Genomic DNA, 16387 nt, shown 5'->3' on the forward strand with positions numbered 1-16387 from the left:
CTGGCTGCTCATTGATTGGTGAATGTTTATTTATTTAACGCCAGAATTGAAGATGAATTACATGGAGTCTTCACTGGAGGTCAAACATTGGACTTCATCTTTCGTCTATCCACGCTCCAATGTCCATAACTCTTTTTTTTTTTTGGACAATAAATTTCCTATCTAGCCCCGCCCACTTGAGCCTGTCATACACGTGACACGTAATGACATCCAAGCTGTAGGCAGATGACATACCTGCATAATTTAAACAACACTTTTACACTCTTTATTTTTTTTTTTCAACTTTTCTTTTCTTTTCCATTAAAAAAAAACAAAACTTCTCAAGTTTGAAGAGAATTCTTCTCTTGTTCTGACAGAAACAAAATAAATAAATTTGAAATTTAGCTAAAATACAAAATTAAATTGGAAAAACACTTTCTTGCTAAGTGAGTTAAGGAATCGATAACAAAAAAATTGTCAAATTGAAATTCAAGTAGTGAAAAGAAAAGAAACGAAATTAAAAACAAAACAAAACAACGAACCAATTACGAGTCACACAATCCACCGAGCTCGTGTAGTGTGATCAAACAGGAATTATCTTATCACTTACGTAAGTAATACTCATTCCAGATAACACTTGTGTTCTGAACTTGGAGTAATCGTTATCTGGATTAAAGGATTCTTTTTGAAGTTTACAAACATCCATTAGGTTTTGGCTAGACCCTGATTAATAGTCTATTTATATCATATTTTATTTGTGGATTCTATTTAAATCATTTCTGAATGTACTCAATTCAATGGAAAGAATAGAATATACATTACACTTCAGCGTAGATCATGTGTAGACTTGAAATGACCGTCAATTTACAACTTAACAAATTATTGTTTGTCATTGAAATAAGGTTTTGTTTACAGACTAAAAAAAGTTTGTTACAACAAAACTATTTATATTTCTTTTTCTGAATCTTTTTTCCCTACCATTCTATATATTATCATTTAATGATGTTCTAGGAGCATATTCATGATTAATTAAATACATACACTATATTCACTATTTCAGAGTGAGTTCAGTTATAAATCTATGTAATTAAAAAAATGTAAACTGTGATTTAAAAAAAATTCGAAAAAAATTTTCGAATTCAAAATTTAAAATTCATGAATTTTTTTTTTCGGATATTAGTGAGATTCTTGTCTGCGTGACATTATCTATGTGAAGTAAATACATGTTTTGTATTTGTTCATAACTTTTCTTCTGGCCACTGCGGCGACCGTTTGAATAGATGCGAGCAGTTTCCTCATTTTTATCATAAGCCTCATTTGCTTCATTAATTTCATTAGCTTCATCAGACTCATTAGCACCATTTGCCTCATAAGTCTCATTATCTTTATTATATTCATGAGCTTCGACAGGTTCATTTAGCATCCTATAACCACAATTGCCCCATTTCCCGTCATAAGCCACATGTGCCTTCAAGAAAAGCAATTCCTCCGCCGGTCACGCCGGTGTGTTTGTGTTCATGTATTGGACTACTAAATGTCAATGATGCACTAATACTCCAGTACACTAGTGGCAGTAAAACTGTGTTGTATCAAGTTAGGTCAACAGGAAACTGATACAATCATTGGCTCACACTTTCGTCTTAGTAAAAAAAAAATACAAACTTTGAATCAATTATTACAACACTTTTATTCAAGTCAGACTTCATACAGACGCGTGGGTGGATGGGTGGAAGCTGTATGGACATGAATATCCAAAACGGTTCTAAAGATTTTCCTATAAATTTTATACTTGATGTATATTATTAGAAAAAAAAAATTCTAGCGTGTAAGCCATTAGGGGAACACTTTAGGTTAGACTTTTGTATTTTGTCAAAGTATACAAGAAGAAAAAAAACAACTGTTTTTTGTAACAACGTCTTGATCTAGATCCACTATAGGTTGGGAAAAGATTATCGCGTTCGTAAGTTTCCGAATGTAAGGCATTATTAATTGTAGAGTTTAAACAATTAAAGAAGAATTTCATCCACAGTCTACTATTGAGTATCGATGTCGCAATAAACCTTTTTAACAATGTTATCTACATCTTTGCGAAATAATCGCTCTATACAAAACAAAGAATATTGAACTAATTATGACGCTCTGCTCTATAAGTTCCACTTGTAATTAATCTTGGGACTCAAAGACAAGCCTTATTAAAAGTTATACAAAGGAGATACTGTCTTTTTAAAAAGTATTGTAAATGTTTTTCTGCTTCATTATAATTTTTATGAAACTGTCGAGATGAAATTTACAAGATATACTTGTGACAACACATTTTTAGTTTAGAAAGATCACTTTACTATGGCTGAGTGATAAAGCGCTTGACTTTCAAAACGAGGGTCCCTGTTCAAATCCTAGTGAAGACTGGGATTTTTTTATTTCCGGATCTTTGGGTGCCTGTGAGTCCACCCAGCTCCAATGGGCCCCTGAAATTAGTTGGGGAAAAGTTAAGGCGGTTGGTCGTTGTGTTGGCCACATGACACCCTCGTTAAACGTAGCCAAAGAAATAGATGATATTTACACCATCTGCCCCGTAGAGCGTCTTGTTAATAGCGCGATTGTTTTGGGATCAATCCCTACATGGGCCAACTTTCTTCTTTTTTCGTGACATATACAATACGAATATGTTTATACGAATACTACATGTTTTGAATCCCCAGGAGGAATTATTTTTTTTTAATGTCTTGTTATTTCTGAAATTAGAGTAAGTTAAAATAATAATACTTATAAGTGCACTTGTTTTGTCTTTCTCTTCAATAAAAATGGCTCTACAACTAAATGTTATACACAACAATAAATACACAGTGTTGAACATGAACAAAAGACGCAATGTACATCTATTTAACAATCACTGTCTTACATCATAGTCGAATCTAATTCTAGGGAATAATTTAACACCCATCCCCTTCTCCAATATTTGGGTATTCAAATTTGTTATTGATAACTTATCGTTTGAAAACATAAACAAGTACAAAGAATTGTGCATTCTGACTAGACTGGCTGTTATCTCCCTTGTCGTCACACTAACCAAACTGGGAGTCATGTCATTACGTTTGTACTGTTGATCCCATAGCCTGCTTTATGCGCTCTGGTCTATTCTGTTGACATGATCCCATAGCCTGCTGTATGCGCTCTGGTCTATTCTGTTGACATGATCCCATAGCCTGCTGTATGCGCTCTGGTCTAATCTGTTGCCATGATCCCATAGCCTGCTGTATGCGCTCTGGTCTATTCTGTTGACATGATCCCATAGCCTGCTGTATGCGCTCTGGTCTAATCTGTTGCCATGATCCCATAGCATGCTTTATGCGCTCTGCTCTAATCTGTTGCCATGATCCCATAGCCTGCTGTATGCGCTCTGGTCTAATCTGTTGCCATGATCCCATAGCATGCTTTATGCGCTCTGCTCTAATCTGTTGCCATGATCCCATAGCCTGCTGTATGCGCTCTGGTCTAATCTGTTGCCATGATCCCATAGCCTGCTGTATGCGCTCTGGTCTAATCTGTTACCATGATCCCATAGCATGCTGTATGCGCTCTGGTCTAATCTGTTGCTATGATCCCATAGCATGCTGTATGCGCTCTGGTCTAATCTGTTGCTATGATCCCATAGCATGCTGTATGCGCTCTGGTCTAATCTGTTGCCATGATCCCATAGCATGCTTTATGCGCTCTGGTCTAATCTGTTGCCATGATCCCATAGCATGCTTTATGCGCTCTGGTCTAATCTGTTGCCATGATCCCATAGCCTGCTGTATGCGCTCTGGTCTAATCTGTTGCCATGATCCCATAGCCTGCTGTATGCGCTCTGGTCTAATCTGTTGCCATGATCCCATAGCATGCTTTATGCGCTCTGGTCTAATCTGTTGCCATGATCCCATAGCCTGCTGTATGCGCTCTGGTCTAATCTGTTGCCATGATCCCATAGCCTGCTGTATGCGCTCTGGTCTAATCTGTTGCCATGATCCCATAGCCTGCTTTATGCGCTCTGGTCTAATCTGTTGCCATGATCCCATAGCATGCTTTATGCGCTCTGGTCTAATCTGTTGCCATGATCCCATAGCATGCTTTATGCGCTCTGGTCTAATCTGTTGCCATGATCCCATAGCATGCTTTATGCGCTCTGGTCTAATCTGTTGCTATGATCCCATAGCCTGCTGTATGCGCTCTGGTCTAATCTGTTGCTATGATCCCATAGCATGATGTATGCGCTCTGGTCTAATCTGTTGCTATGATCCCATAGCATGATGTATGCGCTCTGGTCTAATCTGTTGCTATGATCCCATAGCATGATGTATGCGCTCTGGTCTAATCTGTTGCTATGATCCCATAGCATGATGTATGCGCTCTGGTCTAATCTGTTGCTATGATCCCATAGCCTGCTTTATGCGCTCTGGTCTAATCTGTTGCTATGATCCCATAGCCTGCTGTATGCGCTCTGGTCTAATCTGTTGCTATGATCCCATAGCATGATGTATGCGCTCTGGTCTAATCTGTTGCTATGATCCCATAGCCTGCTGTATGCGCTCTGGTCTAATCTGTTGCTATGATCCCATAGCATGATGTATGCGCTCTGGTCTAATCTGTTGCCATGATCCCATAGCCTGCTTTATGCGCTCTGGTCTAATCTGTTGCCATGATCCCATAGCCTGCTTTATGCGCTCTGGTCTAATCTGTTGCCATGATCCCATAGCCTGCTTTATGCGCTCTGGTCTAATCTGTTGCCATGATCCCATAGTATGCTTTATGCGCTCTGGTCTAATCTGTTGCCATGATCCCATAGCCTGCTTTATGCGCTCTGGTCTAATCTGTTGCCATGATCCCATAGCCTGCTTTATGCGCTCTGGTCTAATCTGTTGCCATGATCCCATAGCATGCTCTATGCGCTCTGGTCTAATCTGTTGCCATGATCCCATAGCATGCTCTATGCGCTCTGGTCTAATCTGTTGCCATGATCCCATAGCATGCTCTATGCGCTCTGGTCTAATCTGTTGCTATGATCCCATAGCCTGCTTTATGCGCTCTGGTCTAATCTGTTGCCATGATCCCATAGCATGCTTTATGCGCTCTGGTCTAATCTGTTGCTATGATCCCATAGCCTGCTTTATGCGCTCTGGTCTAATCTGTTGCCATGATCCCATAGCATGCTTTATGCGCTCTGGTCTAATCTGTTACCATGATCCCATAGCATGCTTTATGCGCTCTGGTCTAATCTGTTACCATGATCCCATAGCATGCTGTATGCGCTCTGGTCTATTCTGTTGCCATGATCCCATAGCCTGCTTTATGCGCTCTGGTCTAATCTGTTGCCATGATCACATAGCCTGCTTTATGCGCTCTGGTCTAATCTGTTGCCATGATCCCATAGCATGCTTTATGCGCTCTGGTCTAATCTGTTACCATGATCCCATAGCATGCTGTATGCGCTCTGGTCTATTCTGTTGCCATGATCCCATAGCCTGCTTTATGCGCTCTGGTCTAATCTGTTGCCATGATCACATAGCATGCTTTATGCGCTCTGGTCTAATCTGTTGCCATGATCCCATAGCATGCTTTATGCGCTCTGGTCTAATCTGTTGCCATGATCCCATAGCATGCTTTATGCGCTCTGGTCTAATCTGTTGCCATGATCCCATAGCATGCTTTATGCGCTCTGGTCTAATCTGTTGCCATGATCCCATAGCATGCTTTATGCGCTCTGGTCTAATCTGTTGCCATGATCCCATAGCATGCTTTATGCGCTCTGGTCTAATCTGTTGCCATGATCCCATAGCCTGATGTATGCGCTCTGCTCTAATCTGTTGCCATGATCTCATAGCATGCTTTACTGAAGCCGCACTGGCTTTCTGGTAGTAGACCATATTCTATGTGTTGCATGAGCCGATTTAGTGGGATGCGTGCAAGGATTTTCCCAGCAATAGAGAAAAGAGATATTCCTCTGTGGTTGTCGCAGATCTGGCGGTTTCCTTTTCGCTTGTATAAATGAACACTTGTGGCATCTTTAAAGTCTTGTGGTATTGACTCTTTTTCCCACATAATTAAGAAGAGCTTATGAAGTCTTTCAATCAGGGCTAATCCACATTTTTTGTAGACCTCTGCGGGAATGGAGTCAGCTCCTGGGACTTTTCCGCTTGCGAGCTGTTGAATGGCAAGATCGGTTTCCTTTAGCGTAAGGGGGAGGGGGGGTCATCCAATTTTTCATTTATTGGTACTTTCTGTAGCCTGCCTATGGCCGCTTCATTTATGATGGAAGGTGTATTGAGAACCTTTTCGAAGTGCTCTGCCCAGCGTTTTAGGATTTCTTCCTTATCTGTCAATAGGATTGTCCCATCAGCATTTAATAGAGGGGATGAGCCTGACTTTGTGGGTCCATAGATTTCGTTTATGGTATGGTAGAAGTTCTTCATATCGTGCTTGTCAGCAAATTTCTGTATTGTTTCCACTTTCTTGCTAAGCCAGGTATCTTGCATTTGGCGTAGCTGTTTTTGCACATTTTTGCGGATGTTAGTGAATGCATCTTTAGTGGACTGGGAGTTTGGGTTGTTCAGACACAATTTGTGGAGCTTGTGCTTTTCGTCTAATAGTTTTCTGATCTCAGTACTGTTTTCATCAAACCAGTCCTGATGCTTTCTCTCCATAGGACCGAGTATGTTTAATGCTGTGCTATAGATAGCTTCTTTGAAGCATTCCCAGCTTTAAGCGTGGAACCATTGACATGATCTTTGCAGCAAGGCAGCTCCAGGAAAAATGCCAAGATCAAAATGCTGACCTGTTCTCAATATATGTCGACTTAACAAAGGCATTCGACACTGTTAGCAGAGAAGGACTCTGGAAGATCATGTCAAAGTATGGCTGTCCACAAAAATTCATAACCATGGTGAGACTATTTCATGATGGCATGAAGGCTCGTGTCCAAGAAAGTGGAGAACCATCAGAACCCTTCGAAGTATCAAACGGGGTAAAACAAGGCTGTGTCCTAGCACCTACACTGTTCAGTATCATGTTCTCCACTATGCTGACAGATGCATTCACAAATAGAGAAAACAACGGGATAAATATATCATACAGATTTGATGGTGGCCTATTCAACCCGAGGCGGCTTAAAGCAAAAACAAAAACAAATGCAGCAGTAATCAGAGACTTGCTATTTGCTGACGACTGTGCCCTAAATGCCTGCTCTGAAAACGATCTGCAGATCATTGTCAGTGACTTCTCAAGAGCATGCTCAGACTTTGGCCTTACCATCAATACGAACAAGACTGAAGTCTTATATCTACCTGCTCCTGGGAAAGCCTACTCGGATCCAAGCATTACTATAAATGGACAGGATATAAACGCAGTGGAGAAATTCACATATCTTGGCAGCACACTCTCCAGAAATGGAAAAATCGATAGTGAATCGACCTGCGTATCGCCAAGGCCTGTGCATCCTACGGCAGACTGTCTACAAATGTCTGGAACAGACGTGGTATCACCACAAACACCAAGCCAGGGGTCTATAGAGCCGTCATCCTCCCTACATTGCTCTATGCCTCAGAAACATGGACAGTGTACAGTAAACATGCAAAGAAACTAAACCACTTCCACATGACATGTCTGAGGAAAATACTAAATGTCAAACGGCAAGACAAAATACCAGATACAGAAGTCCACACAATCCTGATACAGTCCCAGCTGCGATGGGCAGGTCACGAATGGAAGACCACCGCATCCCTAAACGACTCTTGTATGGCCAACTAAGCGAAGAAAAGCGCTCGCAAGGTGGTCAAAGAAAGCACTTCAGGGACACCCTCAAAGCTTCTCTGAAGGCGTTCAGCATAGACCCAGGCACCTGGGAGACAGAGGCACATGACAGAGCATCATGGCGTCGCGCTGTGAAAACTGGCGCACAGGTTGCTGAGGAAAAAAGAACAAAGCTGGCAGAAGAAAAACGCCAGAAAAGAAAAGCAAGGCCCACGACACTAGCTCCAGCTGGAATAACCTGCCCAGTGTGCGGCCGAACATTCCGGGCTCACATAAGTCTCACCAGCCACATGAGGAGGCATAAAACCCCAGTGCAAAGCCCTCAGCCCTCTGGATGACAAAGTGGTCATCATCGAACTACGATGGACGAACTATATATATATAGCATGCTTTATGCGCTCTGCTCTAATCTGTTGCCATGATCACATAGCATGCTTTATGCGCTCTGGTCTAATCTGTTGCCATGATCCCATAGCATGCTTTATGCGCTCTGGTCTAATCTGTTGCCATGATCCCATAGCATGCTTTATGCGCTCTGGTCTAATCTGTTGCCATGATCCCATAGCATGCTTTATGCGCTCTGGTCTAATCTGTTGCCATGATCCCATAGCATGCTTTATGCGCTCTGGTCTAATCTGTTGCCAAGATCCCATAGCATGCTTTATGCGCTCTGGTCTAATCTGTTTTGTGGACATGTGGGATGGGTGTAGGGGAGAGGGTTGACGTGCACCGGTCAACAATCACAACATCGTCTGAGAAAAATCTCAAATTAAAATCTCGTACTCTACATCGAGATTCGAAGTCAATCCCCTTAGGTAGCCACTTAGGCACACATTCCTACAATAGTAATCATACGTATACTATTACTACGGTATTATGGATTAGAGGACTTGCATTGTATGATGTTAGTTAGAAGGAATCCTATGAAATTGTATGCCGGAACTCTTTACATGAAGAAGTCACAGAAATTCCTCTTTACAAAATATAGAACTTTGAAGTAGCGATCATGAAAAGATTGAACGCACACAATTAAAAAACAATATATTTTAATATAAACTATAACCTCGTAAAAGTAGACACTTATTATCTGACCCCGTGTTGTACGTCCAAAGAGCTAGTATATCTAAACCGATGAAGGCGTATTATAGTTAAATGAACCAACTTAAAACAAAACTAAATATAACTTTTACTAATAATATATGAATATTTAATTTGAGATGAGATGGAGATCTAGCGATAAAACAATTCAATGATACTTTCAACCAAATATCACTCACTACTTATACTTTCTTGCAGCTCTGATTCGTCTCCATTGTACCCACGTGACTTCTTAACATAAATTATGACAGACCAGCCCATGATTTCATCATTCAACACCACCAAAAAACGAACCCTCACTTTCCTGTTGTTATCATGGAAACACACACATACACATCCCACAACACCCCACTTCTTGTCTTCCCTTGTATTAATACTCTCTCTAGATTTAGCTGCTCAAATAGACTGGAAAGAACCCATAAGGGGCTCCGCTTATTGAAACTCCCTTAGCTATTTATGGCTCCATTAGAAGCTTAATCTTGTTTCTCGAAATGTAAATCCATTGTTTATTACTTATAACTTTATACAATTACAATAATATTGACAATTATTATTAGGCAACAATAAAATTAAATTATTTGGGGAAAAAATCAATTGTTTTTTGTTTTTTTTAGCTCTAAGAGTATTTCCATTGTGTATAAATGCATGAGAATAAGTTCTTGAGACTATCTACAAAACTTGTCTGCTTTTACTTTTCAGATCAAGAGAAAACATTTGGACAGACTGTATCCATCATGAGCAGCAGCATCATCCCATTCATTGTCAGCTTGTTGATTCTGACTGGTCACTCCCAGTTTCAGTTCGAATATTCTGAATGTAAGTCCTCAGAGCTCATCATCGAATCTAAATTATCGCTAGCTACTTAAACATACAATTCAGTTCATTGTTTCACACGATACATACCTAGGATTAGTGGAACAATTTACATGTAGTGGTGTTCTAAGGCTGCCAGGCAACATGAGCTGCAAGGCCAGTCGGCGCTCTCCAATCTCCAAATAGTACACTTAATCTAAATTTGCGTAAGAAGTCACCAATATGTCAGACAAAAATTACATATAATTTAAAAGCAGTTAACAAACAAACAGAAATATATGACTTTTCTTGTAGTGTTCGGAGACCCCCCCCCCCCCCCCCATGTTCTCCTGACGCCAAGGGAAGCTTCCAGCCTCTCCCTCGGAAAAAAAAATTAATTGTTTTAGTTGTTTTTCTTTTAATAAAAACTATTACACTGAAAAGAGATCTTTCTGAATGGTATGTCTATGGATGGTTGACAAATAATAATACTATACATTATATATACAGAGATTTACTCCTATTGATGAAGGCTTTTATCGTTCCCATGATAACAAAATAATTGAACAAAAAATCAACAACTTAAGTTAAGCATAGCTACGTCACGCTGAGAAAATGAAATAATTTTAAAACAGATTAAAAATATTGAACTACGAGCCGACCCGCGACGTAGCATACTCTAGTCCTATTTGCAGAAATAAAATAGTTATCTTTCCATGACTTTTCCACCGTGGTGTTGTTTTTAATTTAAGCTTTTGATTCAGTCGGTTAAACAGATTTAATGTTAGATAGATAGATAGATAGATAGATAGATAGATAGATAGATAGATAGATAGATAGATAGATAGATAGATAGATAGATAGTGGATGGATGAATGGATGGATGGATGGATGGAAAGAAAGAAGAAATGATTCTTTAAATCAAATGTCATGTAACTCTATTGACATTATCTCCATTGACGAATGTATCTATTGCAATTAGAATAGAGTGGCATTACCACATCTGCCAGGCATTAGAACAGTTTGTTCCTCATAATTACTTTCTCTTGCCAATAGATCCAACGCCTGGTGTAAATACATTACATCAGAGTGGAAATAGATCCAACGCCTGGTGTAAATACATTACATCAGAGTGAACATAGGTCCAACGCCTGGTGTAAATACATTACATCAGAGTGAACATAGATCCAACGCCTGGTGTAAATACATTACATCAGAGTGAACATAGGTCCAACGCCTGGTGTAAATACATTACATCAGAGTGAACATAGGTCCAACGCCTGGTGTAAATACATTACATCAGAGTGAACATAGGTCCAACGCCTGGTGTAAATACATTACATCAGAGTGAACATAGGTCCAACGCCTGGTGTAAATACATTACATCAGAGTGAACATAGGTCCAACGCCTGGTGTAAATACATTACATCAGAGTGAAAATAGATCCAACGCCTGGTGTAAATACATTACATCAGAGTGAACATAGGTCCAACGCCTGGTGTAAATACATTACATCAGAGTGAACATAGGTCCAACGCCTGGTGTAAATACATTACATCAGAGTGAACATAGGTCCAACGCCTGGTGTAAATACATTACATCAGAGTGAACATAGGTCCAACGCCTGGTGTAAATACATTACATCAGAGTGAACATAGGTCCAACGCCTGGTGTAAATACATTACATCAGAGTGAAAATAGATCCAACGCCTGGTGTAAATACATTACATCAGAGTGAACATAGGTCCAACGCCTGGTGTAAATACATTACATCAGAGTGAAAATAGATCCAACGCCTGGTGTAAATACATTACATCAGAGTGGAAATAGATCCAACGCCTGGTGTAAATACATTACATCAGAGTGGAAATAGATCCAACGCCTGGTGTAAATACATTACATCAGAGTGAACATAGGTCCAACGCCTGGTGTAAATACATTACATCAGAGTGAAAATAGATCCAACGCCTGGTGTAAATACATTACATCAGAGTGGAAATAGATCCAACGCCTGGTGTAAATACATTACATCAGAGTGGAAATAGATCCAACGCCTGGTGTAAATACATTACATCAGAGTGAACATAGGTCCAACGCCTGGTGTAAATACATTACATTAAAGTGAACATAGGTCCAACGCCTGGTGTAAATACATTACATCAGAGTGAAAATAGATCCAACGCCTGGTGTAAATACATTACATCAGAGTGAAAATAGGTCCAACGCCTGGTGTAAATACATTACATCAGAGTGAAAATAGATCCAACGCCTGGTGTAAATACATTACATTACATCAGAGTGAACATAGGTCCAACACCTGGTGTAAATACATTACATCAGAGTGGAAATAGATCCAACGCCTGGTGTAAATACATTACATCAGAGTGAACATAGGTCCAACGCCTGGTGTAAATACATTACATCAGAGTGAAAATAGATCCAACGCCTGGTGTAAATACATTACATCAGAGTGAACATAGGTCCAACGCCTGGTGTAAATACATTACATCAGAGTGAAAATAGATCCAACGCCTGGTGTAAATACATTACATCAGAGTGAACATAGGTCCAACGCCTGGTGTAAATACATTACATCAGAGTGAAAATAGATCCAACGCCTGGTGTAAATACATTACATCAGAGTGGAAATAGATACAACGCCTGGTGTAAATACATTACATCAGAGTGGAAATAGATCCAACGCCTGGTGTAAATACATTACATCAGAGTGAACATAGATCCAACGCCTGGTGTAAATACATTACATCAGAGTGAACATAGGTCCAACGCCTGGTGTAAATACATTACATCAGAGTGAAAATAGATCCAACGCCTGGTGTAAATACATTACATCAGAGTGGAAATAGATCCAACGCCTGGTGTAAATACATTACATCAGAGTGGAAATAGATCCAACGCCTGGTGTAAATACATTACATCAGAGTGAACATAGGTCCAACGCCTGGTGTAAATACATTACATTAAAGTGAACATAGGTCCAACGCCTGGTGTAAATACATTACATCAGAGTGAAAATAGATCCAACGCCTGGTGTAAATACATTACATCAGAGTGAAATTAGATCCAACGCCTGGTGTAAATACATTACATCAGAGTGAAAATAGATCCAACGCCTGGTGTAAATACATTACATTACATCAGAGTGAACATAGGTCCAACGCCTGGTGTAAATACATTACATCAGAGTGAACATAGATCCAACGCCTGGTGTAAATACATTACATCAGAGTGAACATAGGTCCAACGCCTGGTGTAAATACATTACATCAGAGTGAACATAGGTCCAACGCCTGGTGTAAATACATTACATCAGAGTGAAAATAGATTCATTGCCTGGTGGGATAGATAGACAAGGTTTAATAAAGACAGATGAATGTTACCCCTTTTACCCAATAGATCAGTTTCCCCCTAGTGACACGCTGAAATAACATCACTTGCTCAATAGATCCGCTGCCCCTAGTAACACGCTGAAATAACATCACTTGCTCAATAGATCCGCTGCCCCTAGTAACACGCTGAAATAACATCACTTGCTCAATAGATCCGCTGCCCCTAGTAACACGCTGAAATAACATCACTTGCTCAATAGATCCGCTGCCCCTAGTAACACGCTGAAATGACATCACTTGCTCAATAGATCCGCTGCCCCTCGTAACACGCTGAAATGACATCACTTCCGCTGCCCCAATTAGAACATTGAAACCAACTTACTCGATCAATCGGCTGGTATGTATGCAGGGGAGACAAACAATTTCTACACGGCTGTGCGAAGTTCTAACGTTTGCGTTCTTCTACTTTCAGCCGTGTGCCAACGCTCCTGGTACAACCGGTTTCACTTGACGTCCACCACGAAACCCACGGTGGAAGTCCTACGCAACAACATCCTGATGGGCAAACCCGTGAAGGTGGTCATCACCCAGGGCATGTACAAGGAGACGTTTAATCTGGATAACCTCAACATGAACGGACTGGTCATTTGTGGAGAGGTATTTCTCGCAGCCCGCATTAGTTGCTATAGTTTTTTTCTTACATTCTGTACAGTGGGGGTTGTACATATTTTAAAACTTACAAAGAGTTGAAAAGTCAAGCTGCCGGTACTTGTAAAAGCCAGCAACTCAAAATGAGGGATAAAGCTAGCTTTAGGGATTGTCTTCAACTCCAAAGATTAAAGATTATTGCCTTACTTCAGGTAGATACGCAAACCCAGTTGTGATCTTCATATTTTGCTACATCTGATGTAGACAAAGATGTTGTCCCCGGGGGGGGGGGAGGGTTCTACTTAGTTCTCTTTTTGATGTGTGTGCCTTTTTTCGACAAGAGATTTTCTTTAGGTCTCAAGTGTAGCAAGGTGTTTATAAGAGCTCACCAGCACTCTCTTTAGAGGACATCTTGTGTGTGCTGCTTTCCTCTATGCCAAGGAAGGTAGCACAGATTTTAGGGTAAAAGGATAAAAGATTGTGACTTCTAAAAATGACTCACCACCTTTACCTATCCCCTAGTCAGTCGACCGACGTTCTCCATTCCTCTTTATGTTAGCCCTGGAAGAGAATCTCTTTTAATGGCAGGCACGTCCATCTTTTGATGTTGCCTTCCCATCGAATGGTACACTGTTCTCTGCAGGGAGGTCATTGAGAGCCCCCTAGGACCTCGTGATATGGTCATACGTTCACTTTCTGTTCTTTGCAGGGAGGTCATTGAGAGCCCCCTAGGACCTCGTGATATGGTCATACGTTCACTTTTCTGTTCTCCATTTTTTTCACAATAATCATCAGGTCAGCAGGTTTTCGTAGGATCCAATTATCATTTGTGATCCTGTTTAGAATTACTTCCTTTGTGGTGCAGTCTTTCTAGATGATAACATCTCTATTCTCAACCTAAACATTAGACTGTTAAAGCCTCTTATACATATTGTTACATTATTGAAAGTGAGGCATGCCATTAAATCTATTTCAGCTTTTGTTATGAATTCCTTCTTCTCATTTACTAGGTCCCTGTATGTTTTCATATCATTATATTTTATTTCCTACTTTGTAAGCGTGGATTTTTGAAAAAAAAATATTGACGTCAACAGGGGTAGACTGTGTGCAAATATAGTCTCTTCCATTACCATAGCAACTAGAGTCCACATCGCCAACACTAGAGCCATCATCCTATTCACATTCCAACACAATACATTGACACATAACTAGAATGCCATGTCTTAGCCAATGTCAGTAATAATGGAACCATAACGTGATCACCCTTTAACGCTGAGAAATTCATTACTGATTTATAGCTAGGCCTAGAGTATTCACATTTAGATGCATCCAAATATGTTCATCTTGAAGTTGAATTCTATAGGAACTCAAAAAAACTTACGTTGTTTATTGTACAAGTTTAATTTTGAATCACTATGCATACGGCTTGAAGCTCACAGTAAGCACAGTTTACGGGTTTAAGTTAATTCCTTATTATGGATAGCATCGTCTCATGGTAGTACTCTGTAAAGTGTGTAACCCAAGGATCATTTACTCAAGGCGTGGTCAAGTTACGAGGCTCTGTTGGTCTCAATAAAAGGTTGAAAAAGAGTAACGGTATTAAACATGTATTTCAAGGAGCCTACACGGCGGCATTCCCACTAGCTGACCGAGTATTTGCCCGAATGCCCTGATAGCCAGTCCGCCTCTGGATTTGAACTAATTGTATTAATGACACAGTGTGTTTTCATCTAGTAACGAAATGAAATTAAAATTTCCTAACTTGAGGTCCTAGAGTCGAACCTCTTCAACAAGGAGTTTGAATTTCGTGATTTTTAGGGCGTCCCTGTAACCACCCAATTCTAGTGAGTACCTGACTATCTTTAGGGCGTCCCTGTAACCACCCAATTCTAGTGAGTACCTGACTATCTTTAGGGCGTCCCTGTAACCACCCAATTCTAGTGAGTACCTGACTATCTTTAGGGCGTCCCTGTAACCACCCAATTCTAGTGAGTACCTGACTATCTTTAGGGCGTCCCTGTAACCACCCAATTCTAGTGAGTACCTGACTATCTTTAGGGCGTCCCTGTAACCACCCAATTCTAGTGAGTACCTGACTATCTTTAGGGCGTCCCTGTAACCACCCAATTCTTGTGAGTACCTGACTATCTTAAGGGAAAGTAAAGGCTGTTGCGCGTTGTGCGGGCCACATAACACTCTTCGCGTTAACCGCTGGCTAAAGAAACAGATGGCCTTAACATGATCTGCCCTATAGACCGCATGGTCCGAAAACAGAACTTAACTTTTACACAAAGCACACACAATAACTATTATCCTAAGACGCATACACGTAGCTAAATAATGTACTGTTTTGTTTGTAATATAATCTAATTATGTGTTATCTATGGTTACTGTTCAACTGTGGTATCTTGTAGTAATATATTTTCTAATTGGGCCTCTAGGTATAGATCTCAATCTTTGATAGATTATCGTCGTTGATAATTTAATTAAATCGAGTCACTGAGATGTTAACTTAAATTGAAATATTCAATGTCTTTTAATAGTACCACTTGGTTATAAATGTATTGCCACGTAAACGTAAGGCTGCAAACCAAATAAACAATGTAAAAGTAAACATCTTAAGATCATTTGCATAAGTGCCCTTCATTACCATAATAAAATAAAACGAATTCAAAAGATTTACAGTTACACTAGTTTACACTAGCATTTGTTGAACATTAGAAAAGAAGCTGATTAAA

The 16387-nt window shown here is 40.1% G+C and overlaps 1 protein-coding gene across 1 annotated transcript in view; it reads left to right on the top strand.

The window, feature by feature from the left end:
• The first annotated feature begins 268 nt into the window (after positions 1-268).
• LOC106059108 (uncharacterized) overlaps positions 269-16387 on the top strand; it is a 45044-nt gene continuing 28925 nt past the window's right edge. Inside the window, exons 1-3 of the mRNA XM_013216649.2 lie at positions 269-589; positions 9559-9675; positions 13474-13658. Of these exons, the coding sequence (XP_013072103.2) occupies positions 9594-9675; positions 13474-13658 (267 nt within the window). The 5' untranslated portion in view covers positions 269-589; positions 9559-9593. The remainder of the gene's footprint in view (positions 590-9558; positions 9676-13473; positions 13659-16387) is intronic.

The sequence above is a fragment of the Biomphalaria glabrata genome, chromosome 3 (genome assembly GCF_947242115.1).
Source record: "Biomphalaria glabrata chromosome 3, xgBioGlab47.1, whole genome shotgun sequence".
In the NCBI taxonomy this organism is placed as follows: domain Eukaryota; kingdom Metazoa; phylum Mollusca; class Gastropoda; family Planorbidae; genus Biomphalaria; species Biomphalaria glabrata.